Source organism: Lucilia sericata, unplaced genomic scaffold (genome assembly GCF_015586225.1).
Source record: "Lucilia sericata isolate MDLA Ls3-8-SP2 unplaced genomic scaffold, ASM1558622v1 Contig001297F_arrow, whole genome shotgun sequence".
Taxonomy (NCBI): Eukaryota; Metazoa; Arthropoda; class Insecta; order Diptera; family Calliphoridae; genus Lucilia; species Lucilia sericata.
The window spans coordinates 2,059-26,207 of record NW_023995245.1 but is presented as its reverse complement, the minus strand read 5'-3'; the positions used below and the strand labels follow the sequence as shown (position 1 = coordinate 26,207).

The following is a 24,149-nucleotide window of genomic DNA, read 5'->3' as shown; positions in this document are numbered from 1 at the left end:
ATTTTCTATAACAAAGACAAATTTTCGAAATTTAAAAATTGATTTCGGGATTTTTATTATTTTTTCAAATAAGTTAAAGAGTTTCTTATAGTGCTTTCAACCCCAATTTTTAAATAAATTCACTGTAATGTATTGATGGTGGGGAAGCTAGTTCCTATGCGCATTTCGCCGGTTGCTTAAGCCAGCTCATCAGGAAACCTTTCCCAATATTTTAGGAAAACTAGAAATGTCTTATGAAAGAATTATTTTAAACTCAATAAGAATTCAAAACGCATCTTTCACAAAACATTAAAGTTTTGACAAAACACCAACAATAACAGTGAGTTTATTTTTTCTTACATTCCTTTCTACACTTGGCTGGTTGTTTTCCAACTCTAAATGCAGTTGTAAGGGAAAAAAAAATAAAACAAAATAAACAACTTCTATTTTGTTGTTTATAAAAACAACAGAATAGGGTATTCAGTTTTAAATGCACGGGCACTTGCAAATTTAATTTAAAAATTGATTTCGGGATTTTTATTATTTTTTCAAATAAGTTAAAGAGTTTCTTATCGTGCTTTCAACCCCAATTTTTAAATAAATTCACTGTAAAAGTTTTCTAATAAAGTGACAAATTTTCGAAAACTCTATAACCAAGAAACTCTATAACCTGGCCTCCGGTAGGTTAGTGGTTAGTGTTCTAGTCTGGTAGACCGGAGGTGGTGGGTTCGATTCCCACCTGAGGCACTGGTTAAGGAGCGCACAACATTCCCGATAGAGGCCTAGGTGTATTTCTTCGGATTTGATGTATATACATCCTCGTTTCAAACTAACTAACTAACTAAGACAAGTTTTCGAAAATTTTCTATAAAATATACAAATTTTCGAAAATGTTCTATTAAAAAAAGACAAATTTTCGTACATTTTCTATAAAAAAGATAAATTTTCAAATATTTTCTATAAAAAGACGAATATTATCTATAACAAAGACAAATTTAAAAAAAATCGTTTAAAAATAGAAAGCTGTTCGAAAATTTTTTACAAAAATTTCATATTTTTGAATATTTTCAATAAAGAAGACAAATTTTTCAACATTTTGTATTAAAAAAGAAAATTATTGGAAAATTTTGTACAAAAATTAAAATGTTTCTAAAATTTTCTATAAAAAATACAAATTTTCTATTAAAGGGAGAAAATTTCGAAAATTTTCTATAAAAAAAAAAAACAAATTTACAAACATTTCCTATAAAAGAGACAAGTTTTCTAATAAAAATACAAATTTTCGAAAATTTTCTATAAAAAAAAAACAAATTTTCCAAAAATTTTCTATAAAGAACACAAATTTTCTATAGAAAACACAAATATTTTTAAATTTTCTATATAAAAACAAATTTTCGAAAGTTTTCTATGAAAAAGTTAAAGTTTTGAAAATATTGTATAAAACAAGAAAAAATGTTCAATAATTTTTCATAATACAGACATATTTTCAAAATTAAAAAAAAAAACAATTCGTTGATTTTTTTTTTGTTAAAAAGACAAAATTTTGTTAGTAAACTTACATTTTTTTAGCACCAACTGTATATTAAAGCAACTTGTGAAATATATGAAACATGTTGTTGCTTAATATTTACTTTTGTTTGAGTCACCCTGTCAACAAACTACTGCAATCAAAAGGAATTTTTACAAGGTAACCCACTTGAGTAATTTACACTGTCAATCTTCATATATAAAAAGAATATTCTTAACAACGACACTGTCAATTTCCATACAGAATGAAAAACAATCGATCGAGGTAAAGGTACCTTGTATAAATTCACCTTGCACCAGCTGAAAGACAGCAAATAAACGTCATCTCTTTTTTTTATTTATCCTTCAAATGGAAGAAAAATTACAACTTTTGTATATAATTTTTAATTAAAAGTAAAAAAATCAATAAAAAAACTAGTTAATTGAAAAGAAAAATATAAAACTTCAAACATGGAGGATGAATTACCCAAAGAATTTGATTTAATAGTTATTGGAACCGGTAAGAAATACTAACAATATGTCTCTGTTTATGAATACACACAGCTAAACGATGATGAATCATTAATAATTTAATTTTCTCTGTCTACTATAGGTTTTCCAGAATCTTGTGTGGCAGCTGCTGCCAGTAGAATAGGCAAAACTGTACTACACATAGATCCCAATGAGTATTATGGTGGCTCTTGGGCCTCATTTAATTTAGATGCCTACAATACATTCCTGCAACAGTCGCAAGACTGTGGTAATAACAATGAGATACGTAATGCTAAATTTGAATGGCATATACCAGCTGAAGTGGAGCCAGTGGCTGAAACTGTTGAGGAAAGTGCCGCCAATCAAACAGACGATATGAAATCAAAAACTCAAGAAGAACAATGGTCAGTGGATAAACTAATGAAATTATCGCGTAAATTTAATTTGGACTTGTGTCCTAAGATATTATATTCCTCCGGCTCCTTAGTCCAGTTGCTTATATCCTCAAATATTTGCCGTTATGCTGAGTTTAGGGCAGTAGATCGTATATGTACCCAATTTCAAGGGCAACTACTAAATGTACCCTGTTCTCGCAGTGATGTTTTCAATACAAAAGACTTGAGCATAGTAGAGAAACGTCTACTAATGAAATTTCTTACACTGTGTCTAACCTTTGGTGAGGACAAATGTGAAGAGGATACTTCCGAATTTAGAGGCAAAACATTTGCTGAATACTTGCGCGTACAAAAGGTAACGGAAAAAATCAATAAATGTGTAATGCAAGCTATAGCCATGGCCAATGAGGAGACACCCTTTGAAGTGGGTATGGAACGTACTAAAAAGTTTTTGCAGAGTCTGGGACGTTACGGCAATACTCCGTTCATTTTTCCCATGTATGGTTGTGGTGAAATACCACAATGTTTCTGTCGACTATGTGCTGTCTTTGGTGGTATTTACTGTTTGAAACGGCAAATTACTGCCGTAAATGTGGATGAGTCCGCTCAAATGGCTACCATAGAGGTAGATGGTCAACAAAGTATACAGGCTAAGAATATTGTTTGTTCTTCGAACAATATGCCGCAGCATTTGAGAGGATCCCATCCAAAGAATTATTTGTCGAGAGCTATATTTTTGGCTTCTACGCCATTGGGCAGTGAGGAGCTTAATAATGGCGGTGGCGGTGTTAATCTTTTGAGGCTAATTGATGGGGAGGGTAAACGTGAAGCTATTCTCATACAATTGTCTCATTATTCGGGAACATGTCCCAAGGGATTGTGTAAGTATAGAAACATCTTTATAAAGAAAATTGTTAAATTTATCGATAACTACGAAAATTTTGTAAAGAAAATGCAAATGTTTTAAAAATATTGTAGAATTATCGATAATTTTAAACATTTCCTAAAACAAAATTGAGAAATTTTCGATAACTCCCAAAAAATTTTAAATAAAATTTTAAAGTTATCGATAACTAATAAAATTTTCTTAAGAAAAACTGTAGTTATCTATAACTGAAAATTTTCTAAAGAAAATTGTCTAGTTTTCGATAAGTGTGAAAACTTTCTAAAGAAAATTGTCTAGTTATCGATAATTCGGAAAATTTTCTAAAGAAAATTGTAAAGTTATCGATAATTCAGAAAATTGTATAAAGAAAATTGTCTAGTTATCGATAACTGTGAAAATTTTCTAACAAAAAATTGTAGAGTTACCGATAATTCGTAAATTTTCTATAGAAAATTGTAGATTTAACGATAATTCGGAAAATTTTATAAAGAAAATTGTCTGGTAATTGATAACTGTCAAAATTTTCTAAAGAAAATTGTTGAGTTATCGATAATTCGGAAAGTTTACTAAAGAAACTTGTAAAGTTATCGATAATTTGGAAAATTTTATAGAGAAAATTGTCTAGTTATCGATAACTGTGAAAATTTTCTAAAAAAAATTGTAGAGTTACCGATAATTCGAAAATTTTCTATAGAAAATTGTAGATTTATCGATAATTTGGAAAATTTTATAAAGAAAATTGTCTGGTTATTGATAACTGTGAAAATTTTCTAAAGAAAATTATAGAGTTATCGATAATTCGGAAAGTTTACTAAAGAAAATTGTAAAGTTATCGATAATTTGGAAAATTTTATAAAGAAAATTGTCTAGTTATCGATAACTGTGAAAATTTTCTAAAAAAAATTGTAGAGTTACCGATAATTCGTAAATTTTCTATAGAAAATTGTAGATTTATCGATAATTCGGAAAATTTTATAAAGAAAATTGTCTGGTTATTGATAACTGTGAAAATTTTCTAAAGAAAATTATAGAGTTATCGATAATTCGGAAAATTTTCTAAAGAACATTATAGAGTTATCGATAATTCCTTATGTTTACTAAAGAACATTGTCTAGTTATCGATAATTCCGAAAATATTCTAAAGAATTCAGAAAATTTTCTAAAGAAAATTGTAGTTATCTATAACTTTTCTTTAAAAATTTCAATGTTATTGATAAATCTGAAACTGTTTTAAAGAAAAATGTTGAATTATCGATAATTTTCCAAAGAAAATTATTGAGTTATCGATAACTAGAAACTTTTTCCTTCGGAATTAGTATTTTAACTAACATTTTCCCTTTTTTTCTATTTTTCAGTCATTTTCCACTTAACAACCCCAGCCATAACCGATCAGCCCAGCTTGGACTTGGAACCTTTTGTGCAACAAGTTTTCAACAACTCCTCACCAACAGCACCTAAACTATTATACTCCTCTTACTTCTCCATCAGCAGTTATGAATTGGAAAATAATCTTTCAACTTTAATCTATAATACAGCACCACCCTACTATGAGTTAGACTATGATTTATCTATTGATAATGCTCGTGCAATTTTCTCTAAACTATATGAAAATGCTGAATTTCTACCAAGAGCTCCTGATCCAGAAGAGATTGTAATTGAGGGAGAAGATCCTAAGGCATTGAGTGAACAACAGCTGCCGGATGATTTACGCGAACAATTGCGTGAATTAGAAGCATTTACCGAACAAATGGAAATAGAGGAAGGTGCTGAAATGACCTCAGCAAGTGAGAAAATGATTTCGGAATAGAGACGGCGGCAGGCAGTATAATAATTATTGCAACGATAAGAACTTTCTTTGAAATTTTTACTATTTTAAGGCTTAAAATATTATAATCACGGCATATTTTTATTACTATTTATAATTGATTAAAAAATAACTAATAAAGAAGCACTTTATTGTATGAAATTATTAAAAAAAAAATCAAAAATATTTGAGTTTCAGTTTTCTATTATATAATTAAAGTATTTATTTGTTAACAATTGTTTATAAACCTTTATCTTAATAAGCAGAATGAAGACAATTAAAATGCGTTTCGATATTCGTCATTTATTTGAGTGTTTATTAAAGCTAAAAGCTTTTTTGTCTATTAATGTTTAAGTAAAATAATATAATATAAATAAGAAAACTTTCCGGAAATCTTAAAGTTTGTGAAATGAATTACAAAAATGCCAACATTTAAGTCACTTTAAAACATTTAAACTAATCACTAAATAAACTGCCTTTTCTTTCACATCTCTTATCACAAAACTTTGCCGATAAAATTACATCAATTTCAAAGTTTCCATAGCCTGGGTAATACGTATAATTTCTGCTTCTGATTGTTGTAATTTTTCCGTATTAGCAGTTTGTACTTCAGCTGGTACCTTGGTGGCATAATCACTAGCTTCCATGGCCTGTTTCAATTTACTAACAGTTTGCACTAATTGTGTTTGTTTCTTTTGTAATTTGGCAATTTCCTTATCGGCTTCAATCAGGCCCTTGAGTAGTAAATGTACCTCACATTGGCCAGAAACAGTAAGAATAGCACAGCCTGCTGGAGGTGTTGTATCGAATTCAATTTTGGAACAATATGAAATGGTGGCCAAATCACTGGCATATTTCTTGAGTATATCATTAGGTTGAGAGTCGGTGCATACAATATAGGCTTCGGTTTTAGTTTTGTTCGGCAAATTGTAGTCGGAACGGGCGGAACGTATGATACGTGCTGCCTTTTGCATGAAATCAACATCCTTTTCCACCTGTTCATTGCGCCAAGCGGTATTAGCTGTAAGAAGAAACACACAAAACCAGTTATATTCATTTCCCAAATCTTAAACCTCTTCTCACTTACCTGGATAAGCCGCCACACATATACTGGGTGTGCTATCAGCTCTAGGCAAACGTTGATACAATTCCTCGGAAATAAAAGGCATAAATGGTGACAATAACTTCAAACCATAATCTAAACAAGCAAACAAAGCTTTGCGAGCCGAGGCCTTCTGTTCGTCGGTACCATTTTGGAAAATAGGTTTCAAACATTCCAAATAAACATCACACAAATCATACAACCAGAAACTATAGCAGGCACTGGTGGCAGCAGCAAAATCATATTGTTCAAACCCATTGTTGCAGATTTCAATGGCAGCTGCCAAACGTGATAGAATCCAAACATCCATATTATTTTCACTGCCCGATAATTGTAAATCGGAAGAGTATTTTTCTTCGCCCACAAAGTACATGAGAGCAAATTTAGTGGCATTCCATAGTTTGTTACAGAAGAAACGATAACCCTGGACACGGTTAATATCCAAATTAATATCACGTGCCTGTGTAATATAGGCACACAAAGCAAAACGTAACGCATCCGAACCACACTCCGGAATACCATTGGGATAATCTTGTTTCTGGCCTGCCTTAGCCTTTTCAATTTCTCGTGGATCCAAGTTAGAGTTAATCAATTGAGCATGCAGACCCTCCAAAGTAATACCGTGTATAACATCCATGGGATCAATAACATTACCCAAAGATTTGGACATTTTACGTCCGTGAGCATCACGCACCATAGGATGTAAGTAAACCTCTTTGAAGGGTAATTTACCCAGCAATTTTTGACCAAAGAAGACCATACGAGCCACCCAGAAGAAAAGAATATCATGACCTGTTTCCAAGAGCGATGTAGGATAGAAGGCTTCCAAATCACCAGTATTATCGGGCCAGCCAAATACTGAGAAGGGAAAGAGACCAGAACTGAACCAAGTATCGAGTACATCTTCATCTTGGTTAAGTTTAATTTTGCTAGCATCAACTTTGAATCTCTCGGCGGCTTTAGCTAAAGCCTCCTCTGGGGTACGGGCCACAATCCAGTAGGCTTCATCGTCAGACTAAAGATAAAGGAGGGAAAAGGAACATTTAAGTTATCACGCATAAGAAATGTAGGAAATTATAACAAAATTTTCATTAGAAAATTTTCAGAGTTTTCGATAACTTTACAATTTTCTTTAGAAAATTTTTAGAGTTATCGATAACTGTGACAATTTCCTTTAGAAAATCTTCATAGTTATCGATAACTACTATTTCTCTAGAAAATGTTCACAGTTATCGATAACACTAACAGCTTCTTAAGAAAATTTTCAAAGTTATCGATAACTTTACAAATTTTTTTAAAAAATGTATTAGAATTTAAGAATTTAAATAACAAATTACCACTGAAACCTTTTGAATATCAGACATGTAATTGTAGGAAAATGTTGAATCAATTTGGACCAATTCATATTTAGATAAAAACTTACCGAACCAGATTGTATAGAGGGATCAGTGAAGGTAACATGATAAGCAGGAATACGATGACCCCACCACAATTGACGCGATACACACCAATCACGAATGCCATCCATCCAGTGATACCAAGTCTTAGTATGATGTTCGGGTATAATCTTAAGTTCACCCGAACGTACAGCTTCGGTAGCCTTCTCAGCCATTTCAGAGCATTTAACATACCTTAACAAGAAGATATATTGAATAAAAATAAAATACAATTTAGAACTAAAATAACATACCATTGTGGTTTAATCATAGGCTCTACAACATCCTTAGAACGTGAGCAGAAGGGCACCACCATGGGATTATTAACAGTTTCCTTGTACAAACCCAATTCTTTCAATTTCACCAAAATCTGTTTACGGCAAGTGAATCTCTTCATGCCGGTAAACTCACCATAATCACCAATAATATAACCATCATCATTGAAAATGGTAATGAAAGGTAAATTGCAACGTTTACCCACTTCATAATCGTTGGGATCATGAGCTGGTGTAATCTTAACAGCACCAGTACCGAATTCCATATCAACGAATTCATCACATACAATAGGCAAACGTCTATCACAGAAGGGATGCTTTACGAACTTGCCATGCAAATGTTTATAACGTTCATCTTTGGGATGAACAGCTACGGCGGTATCACCCAACATAGTTTCAATACGTGTGGTAGCGACAATAATCTCTTCCTCGGAATCCTCTACTTTATAGGCAAATTTCACCAAAACGCCAAATTCTACCTTCTCCTCATAACCGGGTATAGAGAAGAATGTACGGCCAGGAATATCAATCTTATCTACTTCAATATCCGAAATAGCAGAACGTAAGGCGCAAGACCAATTGACCAAACGCGAGCTACGATAAATGCTGCCATCTTCATGCAAACGCACAAAGGCCTCAGTTACAGCCTTGCACAATTTAGGATCCATGGTAAAAGCCACACGACTCCAGTCATAAGAAGAACCCAAAGATTTTAATTGATCATAAATACGACCACCTTTCTCACGACGCCAATCCCAAATTCGTTCAATGAATTTTTCACGTCCCAAGTCGTGACGTGTAAGTTTTTCATCACGCCATAACAACTTTTCCACCACAACTTGTGTAGCAATACCAGCATGATCACAACCAGGCACCCAGAGTGTAGTTTTACCCTTCATGCGATTGTAACGAGTAATGGCATCTTCAATGGCATTCGTAAGAGCATGACCCAAATGCAGGGAACCGGTTACATTGGGTGGTGGAATGACCATGACAAATTTACCATTCGGATTTGGTTCGGAAATGCTGGAGCGCTGTAAGAGATATTAAAATGACGTAATAATTGACATGATATCGATTTTTATGTATTCTATAATATATCGTATTTTGTGTTGTCATTGAGCCCTTTGCTAATCATCAAGCAAACACATGAATCAACCCAATAGCTGAAGCACTTAAGATAATAATAAGCAATAAACTTACATATGAACTGTGTCTCTATATGCGGAGGAATACAGAGCAATAGAATAGTATGTAAGTTACTAATTAACAAACTAACTAGCTGACATCCTAAGATGAATGTTACCCTAAACAGTCGGAAGCTTCTTTCACCTTAGTTAACAACTTATTATATGTACTTCATGGACTAAGTCCAATACAACTTTTAAATTGTATTTGTCACAACATTTCTACCTCATCTCCTTGTTCTCTCCTAGATTACTACAGTACCATTACAGAACTGCCAACCACCATGTGTCAATTCCTCATTTCTTAAACTATAACATTTACATGAAAAGAAATACAAAAATTACTTACACCATATTCTGGTTTAAAGAAACCTTGCTTCTCCCACCAACTGTACCATTGAGCCTCCACATAGCCGGGACTGTAAGCATCAGGCAAGGCACCGGAAATATCTTTCATATCACCGGGGGCAGTATTGGCAGTATAAACTGCAGCCTCTTTAACTTCTTTGGTTTTTTTCTGTAAAAAGAAAGGTAATAAACAATTAACACAAAAAAAACAAACAAAACAATTGAACTTTCACTGAATTAAATAAAATAAAAGCATAACAATTGTTATTAACGACAATTGTATACAAACATCTCCGGCCGTCTCCGTACTCCCCCCTTTCCATTTCAAATCATTGCCAACAACACTTGTACTTTCTAATACGTAAAGCTAACCTTACTTCTTTCATGAGTAAGACAACAAGACTTACTCATCGGAAAATTGCATTTTATGGTCACTTACCTCCGGTTTTTCCTTCTTTTCAGTGGCCGCTGGAGGTGCAGATGCTTTCTTCTCCAATTTAGCTTGAAGTTTGGCTAATTTTTCTGCCTTTTTAGCCTCCTTTTCTAATTGTTTGGCTGTTTTTGGTGGGGCGCCTGCCTCACCAGCAGCTGGGGCTTCACCATTTACAGCAGGTTGTTGTTCTTCGGGCATTTTTGATACAAACTCTTCGAATACTGTAGTTACTTATGAAATAATTTAATTTATTTAGGATTTAATTGTTAATTATTTGTTGCAATCACTCCGGCTGCACTGCAGTGCAATGTTGCTGATGAAATATTACGGAAAACGTGTGCAAGTGCCACGAAATGTTGTGGCTAAAGTGTATTTATAAAGTGGTCGTATACGACCAGCTGTTTATTGTCTTTTACAAAAACAACTGTCATTAATTTGTCAATTGATGACATTATAACAAAAACAACAGGAAAATCTTGACGTTCACTTCTATAAACAACAACAACTTGTTTGTGGTATTTGTAATTGTTGTAGTTCTAAAGTCACACTTTATTAATACCCTTTGGATGTATAGTTGAAACAAAATGGTCGACTTTCCTGTTTCTAAAAAGTCGACTTTTCAATACTTCGACTCTGCGTTCAGGCATGGAAAGTAGACATTGTTTACAAGTATTAACTTTGTTAATAGAGGTACTTTTTAGCATTAAAAGTACTGAAATACTTTTCAATTTTTTCATTAACTAATCTATGGACTAGCATATTTATTAGTCTATGAACTAGTCTACTAATATATTTAGTAGTCTCCGAACTAGTCTATAAACTACTCTATAATATAGTCTATTGTTTAGTGTATGAACTAGTCTATAAACTACTCTATGGACTAGTCTATTGTCTGGTCTATGAACTAGTCCATTGACTAGCCTATGAACTGGTCTTTTACTAGTCTATGAACTAGTCTGCGAACTAGTCTGTGAACTAGTCTCTGATCTAGTCTATAAACTACTCTATGATCTAGTCTATTGTCTAGTCTATGAACTATTATTTTGTCTAGTCTATTAATTAGTCTATTATCTAGTTTATTAGTCTATAGAGTATTTAGAAAAATTTTTATATTATAAAAAGTTCTTAATATATCGTGAATGTACTGTGATATATTGTTGTCAAAAAGTACTGACAAAAGTACAATAGTACTTCTTTTTCCATGCCTGAATGCAGGTGAATAACAACAATAAAAAAAATTCCTCTAAACACTTTGACATTTCAAGCAGCAAAAAGTTTTTTTTATTCTTCTCTCACACAGATTTTCATTTATTTCTTCTTTCTTTTGTTTGACGAAAAAAAAACCAATTCAAGGGAAAAAATAGAATTTTCGACGCCTTCAAAAAGATAAAAAATGTGTTAAATTAATGCAATTAAACGGTGAAAAATAGGAAATATTCGCAAAACCATTATAAAATATAAACAATAGAAGTGATAAATAATTGTTTTTGGTGCGTGAATGTGGGAAAATGTCTTCCAAAAGTGAATTAAAAAAATTGTCAGAGGAATCATTGTTGCAGCCACCGGAAAAGGTCTTTGACATTATATGCAAATTAGGCGAGGGTAGCTATGGCTCTGTGTATAAAGCTCTACACAAAGAAAGTAGTTCCATAGTGGCCATTAAACTGGTGCCGGTGGAGTCTGACCTGCATGATATTATCAAAGAGATTTCGATAATGCAACAATGTGACTCGCCATATGTGGTGCGCTATTATGGTTCATATTTTAAACAATACGATCTGTGGATTTGTATGGAGTACTGTGGTGCTGGCAGTGTATCGGATATAATGCGTTTACGCAAGAAGACACTGACCGAAGATGAAATTGCCACCATACTGTCGGACACTTTGAAGGGTTTAGTTTATTTACACTTGCGCCGGAAAATACATCGTGACATAAAGGCGGGTAATATTTTATTAAATACTGAGGGCTTTGCTAAACTGGCAGATTTTGGTGTGGCCGGTCAGTTGACCGATACCATGGCTAAGAGAAATACTGTTATAGGCACCCCCTTTTGGATGGCTCCTGAGGTCATAGAGGAAATAGGCTATGATTGTGTGGCCGATATATGGTCTTTAGGCATAACCGCCTTGGAAATGGCCGAGGGTAAACCGCCATACGGTGACATACATCCCATGCGTGCCATATTTATGATACCACAAAAACCGCCACCATCTTTCCGTGAACCCGATCGTTGGAGCACCGAATTTATAGATTTCGTTAGTCGTTGTTTAGTTAAGAATCCCGAAGAGAGAGCCACCGCTTCCGATCTTTTGGAGCACGAATTCATACGCAATGCAAAACAGCGTGGTATTTTAAAGCCTATGATCGAAGAAACCTGTGCCATACGTGAGCAACAACGAACAGCCCGCTCAGCAGGGGGTTCGGTGCAGGGAAGTCAAGCTAAAAGTTTGGCTACCCAACAAGAAGATCTCTTACACGAAGAGGAACAAGAATTTCCCGCTGAAACGGTTAAGACGTTTATCGATGATCCTGGCACTTTGGTGCCGGAGAAATTCGGTGAATATCAGCAGACCTCAAATGCTTCGGATGCTACAATGATTTCACATCCCGAAGATACGGGTACCTTGTGTCCGGGTAAAATGGGCGGTATAGGTGGTGCTGCGGCTAATAAGTCGGCGGATGGCGGTGATATAGCGGCAGTGGATAGTGGTACTATGGTAGAGTTAGAGTCTAATTTGGGTAAGTTATGGCGGTTTAAAAATATTGTTATAGAGATAGATAGATAGATAGATAGATAGATAGAAGATAGATAGATAGATAGATAGATAGATAGATAGATAGATAGATAGATAGATAGATAGATAGATAGATAGATAGATAGATAGATAGCTAGATAGATAGATAGATCGATAGATAGATAGATAGAATAGATAGATAGATGATGTCGATCGCTAGATCATAGGTAGATGATGATAGATAGAAGACAGATAGATAGCTCATAATAGATAATGCTCGCTAGATAGTAGATAGATCGTCTAGTAGATCGCTCTTAGATAGATGAGCTCGATTAGATGATGTAGATAGGATATCTCTAGATCTTTAGATAGTAGATAGATAGATAGATAGATAGATCGACTAGATAATATGATGATAGATAGAATCGATAGTAGATGATGATAGATAGCTAGTAGATAGATAGATAGATAGTGGATAGATAGATAGCTAGATGATAGCTAGATCGATGATAGATGCATAGTAGATAGTAGATCGAGATAGTAGTCAGCTGATGCTAGCTAGATCGATAGAGATAGTAGGTAGATAGAGATGGTAGGTAGGTAGTAAGTAGGTGCATGGATAAATGGACGCATTGTGGACTGATGGATTTTCCAAACATAATTTCATGTTAGATTATATCTAAATTTTAAAACTGACTGATGGACTGATGGATTTTCCAAACATAATTCCATATTTGATTATATCTAAATGTTAAAACATTATACTAATTTTTATTTACAAAATCAATTTTCCAGGCACCATGGTTATCAATTCCGATTCCGACGATTCATCTACGACCAAACGTAATGATTTCGTTAAACCACGCTATCGTCCACAGTTCCTGGATCATTTCGAACGTAAAAATCCTACCGCCGATGTATCCGACAAAGCCACAGAGTATTCTCCCGCTGCAGCTCATGTAGCTGCTTTAGCCGCTGCACAGGCCAATAATCAGGCCTCGAATGTAAATAATCATAATCTCAATAATCATCAACAACTGCAGCATCCACCGCTATCGAATGCCAATTCAAATGATACAAATTGGGAAAATAATATGGAAATGCATTTCCAACAAATCTCAGCCATTAATCAATATGGCCTGCAACAGCATCAACAACATTTACAGCAACAACAAATGCAGCAGCAGGCTGCGGCAAATGCTGCTGCCGCAGCCGCTGCTGCTTATTATGGTGTTAATCCCATGGTTAATGAACAACATCTTTTAGCTTTAAATCAACAGCAACAGCATCAAATGCAACCACATCCTGCCTATCCACAGCCACCACAACAACAACATCCTCAACCACCAGCCCAACATCATCCTCACCATCATTTACACACACAATCCCATACCTATGTGGATGGTGAATTTGAATTTTTGAAATTTCTTACATTCGATGATTTAAATCAACGTCTCAATAATATTGACTCTGAAATGGAAAAAGAAATCGAGGAACTCAATAAGAAATACAATGCCAAACGCCAACCCATTGTTGATGCCATGAATGCCAAACGTAAACGTCAACAGAATATTAATAATAATTTAATTAAAATTTAATGTTAAAAATCGTAAACAAAAGAAGAAAGGTAGAGTTTTTTTTTTAATATAAAAGAAAAGAACGATAAAAAGAAACAACATGAAAACCACAAACAATATTCAAACAAACAAAATGAGAAACAATATAAATATAAAAAAAATAAAATTTTTGTTTATATTAATTAAACATAATAATAATTATAATGATTCGAAGTGCTATGATGACGAAGTGCTAAAGACGACAAGGAATAGTAGTAGTGTTTTGGGAAAAAACATTTACTTTTATCGTTCTTACTTTTACTAAATATAAACAACAAAAGTTAATACATACATATACTCAAGGTAGAATTTAATTCTTTTAATTATTGATGAGTGAGAGAATCTCTTTTAGAAAACGAAACACTTTACAGTTTTTTTGTCGTCATAATTAAACCGCACAGGAAAGCCGAGAAAAACGTGAGATTTTTTTTTAATTTGAAAATTTTTGTTGTTTTTCTTATAAATTCTATTCTATATAAACTATAAGTGCATGTAGAAGGAATATTATAATTTTTATGTAATTTCTGTTACTTTTAGTTTGAATTTGTTTGATAAATGAGAAATTTATTTGTATGATTTATTATGAATGAAAAAAAAAATAATAATGAAAATTTATGTATGTTATTTAATTAGTTGTGTTTTGGTTTAGCTTGTTGTTGGTCTGAAATCGAAAATAATTAACGAATTTTATTTAAAAAAGAAACACTTCTTTATTTTGATTTAAGCAAGTAGAGTCTTTAAGAAAATTTTATGTGCTCATAAGAAACAAAATATATAGAATATTTAACAAAAGTTAAATAAGAAAAAATACCATAAAGGTCGGGTGGGTGTTTTATGTGCTAAAGGGGAAAAAAAGATTTATTTCTACTATTGGAGTCCAATAACGGAAATTTGTTCAACTCTTTGGTAAATAAACATTACAGTTTAATACAAAAGTAAAACAAATTAGATAATGTCTCCTTTTTTATAGAAATTTTTCGAACATTTTCTATTTTCTATAAAAAAAATTTCGAAAATTTCTCTTTTCTATAGAAAATTTTCGAACATTTCTCTTTTCTATAGAAAATTTTCGAACATTTTTCTTTTCTATAGAAAATTTTCGAACATTTCTCTTTTCTATAAAAAATATTCGAACATTTTTCTTTTCTATAGAAATTTTTCGATTTTTTTATAAAAATTTTTTGAAAATTTCTCTTTTTATAGAAAATTTTCGAAAGTTTCTCATTTCTGTAGAAAATTTTTTAAAATGTCTCTTTTTTTTATAGAAAAATTTTTTAAATATATCTTTTTTATAAAATATTTTCTAAAATTTATCTTTTTTAAAGAACAAATTTCAAAATTTGTCTTTTTTAAAGAAATTTTTAAAAAATTTGACTTTTTTTTAAGAAAATTGTTGAAAATTTATCTTGTTTTTGAAAATCCTTGAAAGTTTATCTTTTTTAAAGAAAATTTTTTAAAATTTGTCTTTTTTAAAGAAAAATTTTCAAAATTTGTCTGTTTTAAAGAAAATTTTTGAAAAATTTGCCTTTTTTTAAAGAAAATTATTTAAAATTTGTCTTTTTTAAAGAAAAATTTTCAAAATTTGTTTTTTTTAAAGAAATTTTCTTTTGTAAAAAAAAAAAATTAAAATTTATCTTTTTTAAAGAAATTTTTCAAAAGAAAAATTTGGAAAATTTATCTTTTTAAAGAAAATTGTTGAAAAATTGTCTTTTTTAATAAAAATTTTTGAAAATTTTTCTGTTTTACAGAAATGTTTAATTTAAAAAAATTTTGAAAATTTATCTTTTTTACATTTTTTAAAATTTTGTCTTTAAAAAAAAAATTAGAAAATTTGTCTTTTTTAAAGAATATTTTTGAAAATTGTTTTTTTTTAAGAAAAATTTTGAAAATTTGTCTTTTGTTAAAAATTTTTAAAGATAATTTTTGAAAATTTGTCTTTTTTAAAGAAAATTTTTGAAAATTTGTCTTTTTTTAAAGAAAATTTTAAAAAATTTGTCTTTTTTTAAAGAAAATGTTTGAACATTTTTCTTTTTTTAAAGAAAATTTTTAAAAATTTGTCTTTTTTTAAAGAAAATGTTTGAACATTTTTCTTTTTTAAAGAAAATGTTTGAACATTTTTCTTTTTTAAAGAAAATTTTTGAAAATTTGTCTTTTAAAAAAAAAAAATTGAAAATTTATCTTTTTTAAAGAACAATTTTGAAATTTATCTTTTTTAAAGAAATTTTTTGAAAATTTGTCTTTTTTTAAAGAAAATTTTTGAAAATTTCTCTTTTTTAAAGGAAATTTTCGAAAATTTGTCTTTTTTAAAGAAAAAATTTGAAAATTTATCTTTTTTAAAGAACAATTTTGAAATTTATCCTTTTTTAAAGAAATTTTTTGAAAATTTGTCTTTTTTTAAAGAAAATTTTTGAATATTTGTCATTTTTTAAAGAACATTTTTTAAAATTTGTCTTTTCTAAACAAAATGTTTAAAAATTTTTCCTTTTTAAAGAAAATTTTTTTAAAATTTGTGTTTTTTAAAGAAATGTTTTCAAAATTGGCTTTTTTTAAAGAAAAATTTAGAAAATTTTTCTTTTTTATAGAAAAATTTTGAAAATTTGTCTTTTTTATAAATTTTTTTTTTAAATGTATTTTTTTTAGAAAATGTTTCGTTTTTCAAGAAAATTAATAAAAAAATTCTATTTTATAAATCTTTAAAAAAAAAAAATTTTTGAAATTTTTTCATTTTAAAGACAATTTTCAAAAATTTTCTTTTTTATAGAAATTTTCGAAAATTTGTGAATTTTTTAAAAAAATATTCTCCTCCTTTAAAAAACCAACGACCTTTTGCTAGAAAACCTTTCTTAAAAAAAAAATAAAGCTTTATAAAAAAAACACCACAATCTTTTTTATAAATTTGAAAAATTTATTAAAATTAAAAAAATGCAAAAATACGAAAAAATTAATTATAAAAAGTAAAACAAAGAAAAAAAAATATTACAAATATTTTAATCATATCAGCTCAAGAAAAACATAATTATTTAACAAATAATTTTACCAACAACTAATATTTAATTAATTAATAAAAATAATAACACAAAAACTTAGATGCCTGCCACCAAAAAACAAAATAAAAAATCTCAAAACACAAGCTCCTATAAAATTATAAATATATTTTATTATTTTAACTTAATTTTTTACATTATTTTTTAAAAATTTCCCAAAACTAAAGCAATAACTTTTTTATTTAATTAAAATTAACACTGAATTAAATTATTAATAAAATTCACTCACAACAATTCTAAAGAAAATTATAATAAAATTAAATAAGTAAAAACAATATTTTTATACCATTGCAAATGAACCGATTTTTTTTTTTCTAGAAATTATATATACACCAATTTATATACAATAATTAATGAAAAATATAACAGATTTTTTTTAGAATGTAAAATAATTATAAAACAATAAAGATATAAAAACAAAAACAACTAGTTGGTAGTTATGTTTAATACAATAAAGAATTTCAGTTTTAAAACCGAACTCGTTTCAAAATTCGTTTGATTTTTAAGAAGTGTCCAAATGATCTTTGATTACTTGAAATAAAGGAAATTTTTGAAAAATATACTTTTTATACTAAAAATTTTCTTTTTATAGAAGATTTCCGAATAATTTTCTCCCTATAGGAGATTTTCGTAAGATTTCTTTCGATAACAGTTCCTTCGATCCGGCACAGTCAGTAGATTTCACTTTTTGTCTTTTACCTATTGTGCCTGGCTGATCATCGTTTGTTGTAGTATTTCCTGTACGTTTACGATTTTTATCATTTACATAGTAAAATGGCTTATCATCACTTTTATACGTTGTATCTTGAATCATAACACACAATTGAACTTTGATTTCATCATCATTACATTCAGGTCCTTCGTATTTTGGCAATATGAAACATATACCGGAATTATTGAATTTTTTTGTAACTTTCGCCTCTTCAAACCATAAGTTTTGTTTGGTTTTTTCATCGATTTTCTCCATGTAGACAATAAGTGACACATTTGATTCAAATTTGATAAACATATATATATTAGCACCACCTATATTTTACACTCATCTTATCGTTTAGATCCAACTGCCCCAGTAGTTGCGCGAAATCAAAACCCACTAAATTTAGTTTTCCAAATTCGAGCATTTTTTTTTAACATGTTTTGTATATGTTCTGTTTCGGGCGCACTATTAAATAATCTCTTAACTCCCACAAACGCTCCTGTGGTTTATCTTTAGGCGTTTCCATTTGTTCGAATATAAAACGATAGTTAAGTTCGTTTTCTTCTTTTCGCATTAGAAGATGTGACGAAAGAGTTTTTATAGAATTTAGAGAGTAATGCAACGAGAATGAAAAGTGCGATCGTACAGAGTGAGAGAATTGTTTTTGCTCTAACCATCACTGTTGCTAGATTTGATTTATCGTCATTTTGACGATTTTTAGTGTCAAAAATAGCTTGTTGACGATTTGACGACTTTACCTCTAAATTTGACGATTTTTATAATAAAGGATTTTTATAAAAATTTTCAAATTAGTCGACAACGAAAGGGCTAGTGTGATAGCTTTAAAGGGAAGGGAGCTCGAGGTTGTTAACCTGACGAACGCAAAACTGACTATAGACTAGACTATAGACAAGAATATAGACTAGAATATAGACTAGACTAGACTATAGACTATAGAATAGACTAGACTATAGAATAGACTAGACTATAGACTAGACTATAGACTAGACTATAGACTAGACTATAGACTAGACTATAGACAAGACTATAGACAAGACTATAGACTAGGCTATAAACTAGACTATAGACTAGATTATAGACTAGACTATAGAAAAGAATATAGACTAGAATATAGACTAGACTATAGACTAGACTATAGACTAGACAATAGACTAGACTAGACCATAGACTAGACTATAGACTAGACTATAGACTAGACTATAGACTAGACTAGACTAGACTATAGACTAGACTATAGACTAGACTATAGACTACTATAGAATAGACTATAGACTAGACTATAGACTAGACTATAGACTAGACTATAGACTAGACTATAGACTAGACTATAGACTAGACTATAGACTAGACTATAGACTATACTATAGACTAGACTATAGACTAGACTATAGACTAGACTATAGACTATACTATAGACTAGACTATAGACTAGACTATAGACTAGACTATAGACTATACTATAGACTAGACTATAGACTAGACTATAGACTAGACTATAGACTAGACTATAGACTAGACTATAGACTAGACTATAGACTAGACTATAGACTAGACTATAGACTAGACTATAGACTAGACTATAGACTAGACTATAGACTAGACTATAGACTAGACTATAGACTAGACTATAGACTAGACTATAGACTAGACTATAGACTAGACTAGACTAGACTATAGACTAGACTATAGACTAGACTATACTAGACTATAGCCTAGACTATAGACTAGACTATAGACTAGACTATAGACTAGACTATAGACTAGACTATAGACTAGACTATAGACTAGACTAGACTAGACTATAGACTAGACTATAGACTAGACTATAGACTAGACTATAGACTAGACTATAGACTAGACTATAGACTAGACTATAGACTAGACTATAGACTAGACTATGACTAGACTATAGACTAGACTATGGACTAGACTATAGACTAGACTATAGACTAGACTATGGACTAGACTATAGACTAGACTATAGACTAGACTATAGACTAGACTATAGACTAGACTATAGACTAGACTATAGACTAGACTATAGACTAGACTATAGACTAGACTATAGACTAGACTATAGACTAGACTATAGACTAGACTATAGACTAGACTATAGACTAGACTATAGACTAGACTATAGACTAGACTATAGACTAGACTATAGACTAGACTATAGACTAGACTATAGACTAGACTATAGACTAGACTATAGACTAGACTATAGACTAGACTATAGACTAGACTAGACTATAGACTAGACTATAGGACTAGACTATAGGACTAGACTATAGACTAGACTATAGACTAGACTATAGACTAGACTATAGACTAGACTATAGACTAGACTATAGACTAGACTATAGACTAGACTATAGACTAGACTATAGACTAGACTATAGACTAGACTATAGACTAGACTATAGACTAGACTATAGACTAGACTATAGACTAGACTATAGACTAGACTATAGACTAGACTAGACTATACAGAAAATTTGCGAAAAACGTTTCTTTTTATACATTTTATACAATTTCGAAAATATTTGCTTAGAAAATTATTGAAAAATCCCATGTAAATAATAACACCTTATTTGGTAATAGTTGCATTAAAAACCATGCAGTTGCATAGTTTATTTAAAATACTTTATTTTACAAAAAAAAAAAAAAAAAAAAAACTGTACAAAATAATGAAAATACGAAAGTAATGAACAAATTAAAGAAAATAACAAATAAAAAGAAAAATAAAGAGAAAATTAAGAAACAATTATTGGTTTTGTTTTCTCTTTACGAAAACAAAAATTAAGAAATTCGATCCAGAAATTTCACTTAAAACTACCAAGTTAAACGAGTAGCATGGTCCGTTTTACGTTTAGACATTTTGATATAACCCAAAAATTGCAATTCTGCCACGGCGCGGGTAAAGCGGGCCCTAAAATAACAAAAAAATATATAAAACAACTGTTTTCATACCAAGTTCTAGGACTTTTGACAACTTACTGTATTTGTGGATTAATTTGTTCTTGTTCCTCGTCAGTGAAATCCACCAGCGAACGAAAAGCCTGCAGCCAATCATAAAGATTAATCATGCGACCACATTCTAAATGCAATTTATAAATAATCGAAAGATCTGGCAAGGTAGCCAGCAATTGGGAATGTTCTCTAAGACCACAGCATTTACATTGCAAATAGAAATGAGGATTATTGAGAGCCATATGTAAAGCAGCTCTTGGGGCTCCTATAATATTACGTCTAACCGTAGATATATCGGTGAATACAAACAGTTCGTGTAGTGGAGGTGCCTTTTGCATAGAACCCAAATGTATCGACACTATTTGTTGTTCTATATAGTCTAAAGTTTCTTGTACCGAGCGTGTAAACTCTGAAATGGGTTTTTGTTGTTTGGACATTTGCAAGAGTTTTTCCTTTAAGTCTTGTCGAGAAGATAACTGTTTTAGCTCATCAGGAGATGTTACCGTATTCTGAGACTCCCCTCCTGTTGTACTACTTTCCATGCCTGCCATTACCACATTGGTTATAAGTTCCTTTACTTTATGTAACTTTTCCTCTACGATTTTCTCACAATCTTCCGACAATTCTAAATGACCTTTTATCTCTTGATCAAAGAAATCCTGTGTAGTTTTTATAGCATTCGATATTTTAGCTACAAATTCATCTTTAGACATAAACGACAACATTTGCCAAGATTCTTTATATTCTGGCTGAGTACTCAACTCTTTGGCCATACAATTGGCATACAGTTCACGACGATATTTACCCAATGGACATTTTGGCAAATCCTCTACTAAAACTGTAAAGAATTCTAGAAATATGCGCTTTAACATAAAGTACACATGGCAATCTTTTAGAAGACTGGGTAGTTTCTTTTTCAAATAGTTATCATCCGTTAAAATGGATATAATGCGTTTGCAATCATTAATACTCTCCACATAGGGGCGAAAGGAGAGTTGTTTGCGTATGGTCTCCATATCATCATGAGTCATGCCTTTGATTTTGGTTAGAGAGGCAGAGTAATTGGTACAAAGAGCGTAAGCATTGCCTTGGAAATAATGTTCCATGAGACAATACTAAAGCGAAGAGGAAAGGGATTTGTATTATAAATTTTGTTTGGTTTTAGGTAATGGTTTTGAAAACTTACCTTAAATCCTTGTATAAAACCATTTACAGAGAAATCATAGTAGAGAAAGATGTGTGTAAGAAATTTAAAAGCTTTACCGGACAAATGAAAGGCGTATTTAGGTGAAAGTATAACCTTTTCCAAGATCTAAGAAAAAAATTTTCGAATTCTTAATAAATTTTTATTTTTTGAAAAATTCCATTTAAATTCCCTCTTTTTATAGAAAATCTTGTATATTTTTACAAAAAATTTTCCTCTTTTCAAGAAAAAATCTGATTACACTTGAAAAATGTGTCTTCGTTTATAGATAACTTTCAAAATATTATCCTTTTATAAGAACTTTGGAACTTAGTAATATCACTTACCTCATTTAAACTAACTGGTGCTGCTTGTGTTTGAAATACTCGCAATTTAATCTTCGACGTAACATGATAAGGTAAAGCATTGTGAACGGCCGTTATAGAAGTGGCCACTCCCAGGATCATACATAAAGGTAAATCACAACAGTTGGCGCTTAAAATCAATATCAAATCTTGCAAAACCGCAGCACTAAAACATTCAAAATCCGGCAATATAACCACCAACATATGACGTTCTGTAGCATTAGTACTTGCACTCATTACGCTACTAGCATCCGTTTCACTGCCATCCTCCAGCTGTTGATTGGATGACGCCGTAACAGCCGGATAATTATTACGATACCAATGTTTTAATTGCTTCATGGTACACTGCGACTTCCGTAGACGTTTATTATCACGATCATCGTTCTCATCTGCCTGAGGAGCTTCAACAAAATTATGCACTAATGTCTCTACGGCAGACTTGACGGTGGAACAATCTCGAGATTGTAAAATACAAATACTGGCGGATATTTTCTCATTGATACGTTGACCCAAGTTATCAAACTGTTCCAAGTGATCGGGTTGATTTATGCCAGTGAGTAGAGCAGCAGCCGGTAATATTTCCTCCATGCCCAAGTTCTCCTGTTCACCCGCTCTACTTTGCCTAATAACATAGTCCACCAAATCTTCTAAGGTGCGAGCACTGCTCTCCTTTTGTAAATCATCTATGTGTGATTGTATCTTTTGCCACATTTCACGATAAACCCGATAAAATGGTTGATCCGTTACTTCCTTACCCAAAATGCCGGTGTCGCTAATGGATGTGGTTCTTTTACGTTTGCTGGACTTTTTAGTTTTGTCAGCTCGTGTTGCTCCATTTTTGAAAACAAAACAGCCCTACAAATGCATAACAAACATGGTTACTTATGGAATTTAGTTAATAAAACATTGAGGATTTGCTTACTTTTGATACTGATATGGTGGGATCCATTGTTATTACTATTTCAATTTTTTAATTGTATGTTTTGTTTATACTTTATTTTTCTTGTATTTTTGCTTAAATATGCAAAATTCTATTTAAAGTTTATTCACTTATTTCTTTATTTTATTTTTCAATTATTTAATTTTTGCAGTTTCAGGCGCGACTAACCACCACCAAAAGAAAACACAACAACAATGTAGTATTTAGCGGTATAAACAAAACATTGACATCAACAGCTGTGTTTCAAGCATGTGTTGTATATCATACAATTTTATTAATATCTAAGTTCAATTGTTATTAAAAACATATTTTTTTTATTTAAAGAATATTATTTCTGTCTTTTTAGATTTTTGCACACACACCACAACAGATTTTTTTTGCAAATAAAAAAAGCAGAAAACTGTTTGGCGCGCAGAATTTCTTTTCGCAGTCGGCAGAATTGACATCAACTGCACTTCCCATTTAAAATATACATGTTCGATATCCTAGCCTTTTACGGTATGACATACCAGCAATGTAAAAAGGTGCAGTTTGCTTGACGTCAACGAAGCTGGTTTGAAGTAAAAGCAGCGACTCGAATTAGGCGCGTAAAGACGAAAATATCTGAGGCGAATCATATACATCGAACGTTAAGCAAAGTTTTACGCCGGCCAAATTTCAATGAGCGGCTTATTATTAGATAAAAGAAAACTAGTTTAAATGAAAACAAATTAATTTTATATTATAAAATTC

General features: G+C 31.2%; 4 protein-coding genes across 5 annotated transcripts; 2 read left to right on the top strand and 2 right to left on the bottom strand.

Annotated features, from left to right (window-relative positions):
- The first annotated feature begins 1,699 nt into the window (after positions 1-1,699).
- LOC119610878 (rab proteins geranylgeranyltransferase component A) lies at positions 1,700-5,450 on the top strand. Its single transcript, XM_037966278.1, has 3 exons — positions 1,700-2,005; positions 2,099-3,253; positions 4,614-5,450. Exons 1-3 carry the CDS (start codon positions 1,957-1,959, stop codon positions 5,063-5,065), a joined length of 1,656 nt encoding a protein of 551 aa, XP_037822206.1. The 5' UTR covers positions 1,700-1,956; the 3' UTR covers positions 5,066-5,450.
- Positions 5,249-10,402, bottom strand: LOC119610877 (valine--tRNA ligase). Of its 2 annotated transcripts, XM_037966276.1 has the most exons (7): positions 9,850-10,224; positions 9,412-9,579; positions 7,855-8,909; positions 7,588-7,795; positions 7,502-7,510; positions 6,150-7,179; positions 5,249-6,083 (listed from the first exon to the last, which is right to left on the bottom strand). In XM_037966276.1, the coding sequence occupies exons 1-7, from the start codon at positions 10,039-10,041 to the stop codon at positions 5,581-5,583; spliced, it is 3,165 nt and encodes a 1,054-aa protein (XP_037822204.1). In that variant the 5' UTR covers positions 10,042-10,224; the 3' UTR covers positions 5,249-5,580. The 2 variants fall into 2 exon arrangements, with proteins under 2 accessions (XP_037822204.1, XP_037822205.1); XM_037966277.1 differs by lacking the exon at positions 7,502-7,510 and having other exon boundaries at positions 9,850-10,402.
- Positions 10,403-11,128: 726 nt separating this feature from the next.
- LOC119610874 (serine/threonine-protein kinase hippo) lies at positions 11,129-14,900 on the top strand. The gene is made up of 2 exons (XM_037966270.1): positions 11,129-12,585; positions 13,377-14,900. Exons 1-2 carry the CDS (start codon positions 11,352-11,354, stop codon positions 14,177-14,179), a joined length of 2,037 nt encoding a protein of 678 aa, XP_037822198.1. The 5' UTR covers positions 11,129-11,351; the 3' UTR covers positions 14,180-14,900.
- A 5,661-nt stretch (positions 14,901-20,561) lies between these two features.
- On the bottom strand, positions 20,562-23,915 carry LOC119610876 (origin recognition complex subunit 3). The gene is made up of 5 exons (XM_037966275.1): positions 23,400-23,915; positions 22,460-23,332; positions 22,116-22,241; positions 20,957-22,044; positions 20,562-20,888 (listed from the first exon to the last, which is right to left on the bottom strand). The coding sequence occupies exons 1-5, from the start codon at positions 23,424-23,426 to the stop codon at positions 20,792-20,794; spliced, it is 2,211 nt and encodes a 736-aa protein (XP_037822203.1). The 5' UTR covers positions 23,427-23,915; the 3' UTR covers positions 20,562-20,791.
- Positions 23,916-24,149: the final 234 nt, after the last annotated feature.

Excerpts from the sequence above, each read along its gene's own strand:
- LOC119610878 (XM_037966278.1), top strand. The coding sequence starts at position 1,957 with ATGGAGGATGAATTACCCAAAGAATTTGATTTAATAGTTATTGGAACC. Across the intron at positions 2,006-2,098 it reads TTTAATAGTTATTGGAACCG|GTTTTCCAGAATCTTGTGTG; the intron begins GTAAGAAATACT and ends TGTCTACTATAG. Across the intron at positions 3,254-4,613 it reads AACATGTCCCAAGGGATTGT|TCATTTTCCACTTAACAACC; the intron begins GTAAGTATAGAA and ends TCTATTTTTCAG.
- LOC119610877 (XM_037966276.1), bottom strand. The coding sequence starts at position 10,041 with ATGCCCGAAGAACAACAACCTGCTGTAAATGGTGAAGCCCCAGCTGCT. Across the intron at positions 9,580-9,849 it reads AAAAGAAGGAAAAACCGGAG|AAAAAAACCAAAGAAGTTAA; the intron begins GTAAGTGACCAT and ends TTCTTTTTACAG. Across the intron at positions 6,084-6,149 it reads ATGTGTGGCGGCTTATCCAG|CTAATACCGCTTGGCGCAAT; the intron begins GTAAGTGAGAAG and ends TTCTTCTTACAG.
- LOC119610874 (XM_037966270.1), top strand. The coding sequence starts at position 11,352 with ATGTCTTCCAAAAGTGAATTAAAAAAATTGTCAGAGGAATCATTGTTG. Across the intron at positions 12,586-13,376 it reads AGAGTTAGAGTCTAATTTGG|GCACCATGGTTATCAATTCC; the intron begins GTAAGTTATGGC and ends TCAATTTTCCAG.
- LOC119610876 (XM_037966275.1), bottom strand. The coding sequence starts at position 23,426 with ATGGATCCCACCATATCAGTATCAAAA. Across the intron at positions 23,333-23,399 it reads CCACCATATCAGTATCAAAA|GGCTGTTTTGTTTTCAAAAA; the intron begins GTAAGCAAATCC and ends ATGCATTTGTAG. Across the intron at positions 22,242-22,459 it reads CACCAGTTAGTTTAAATGAG|ATCTTGGAAAAGGTTATACT; the intron begins GTAAGTGATATT and ends TTTTTTTCTTAG.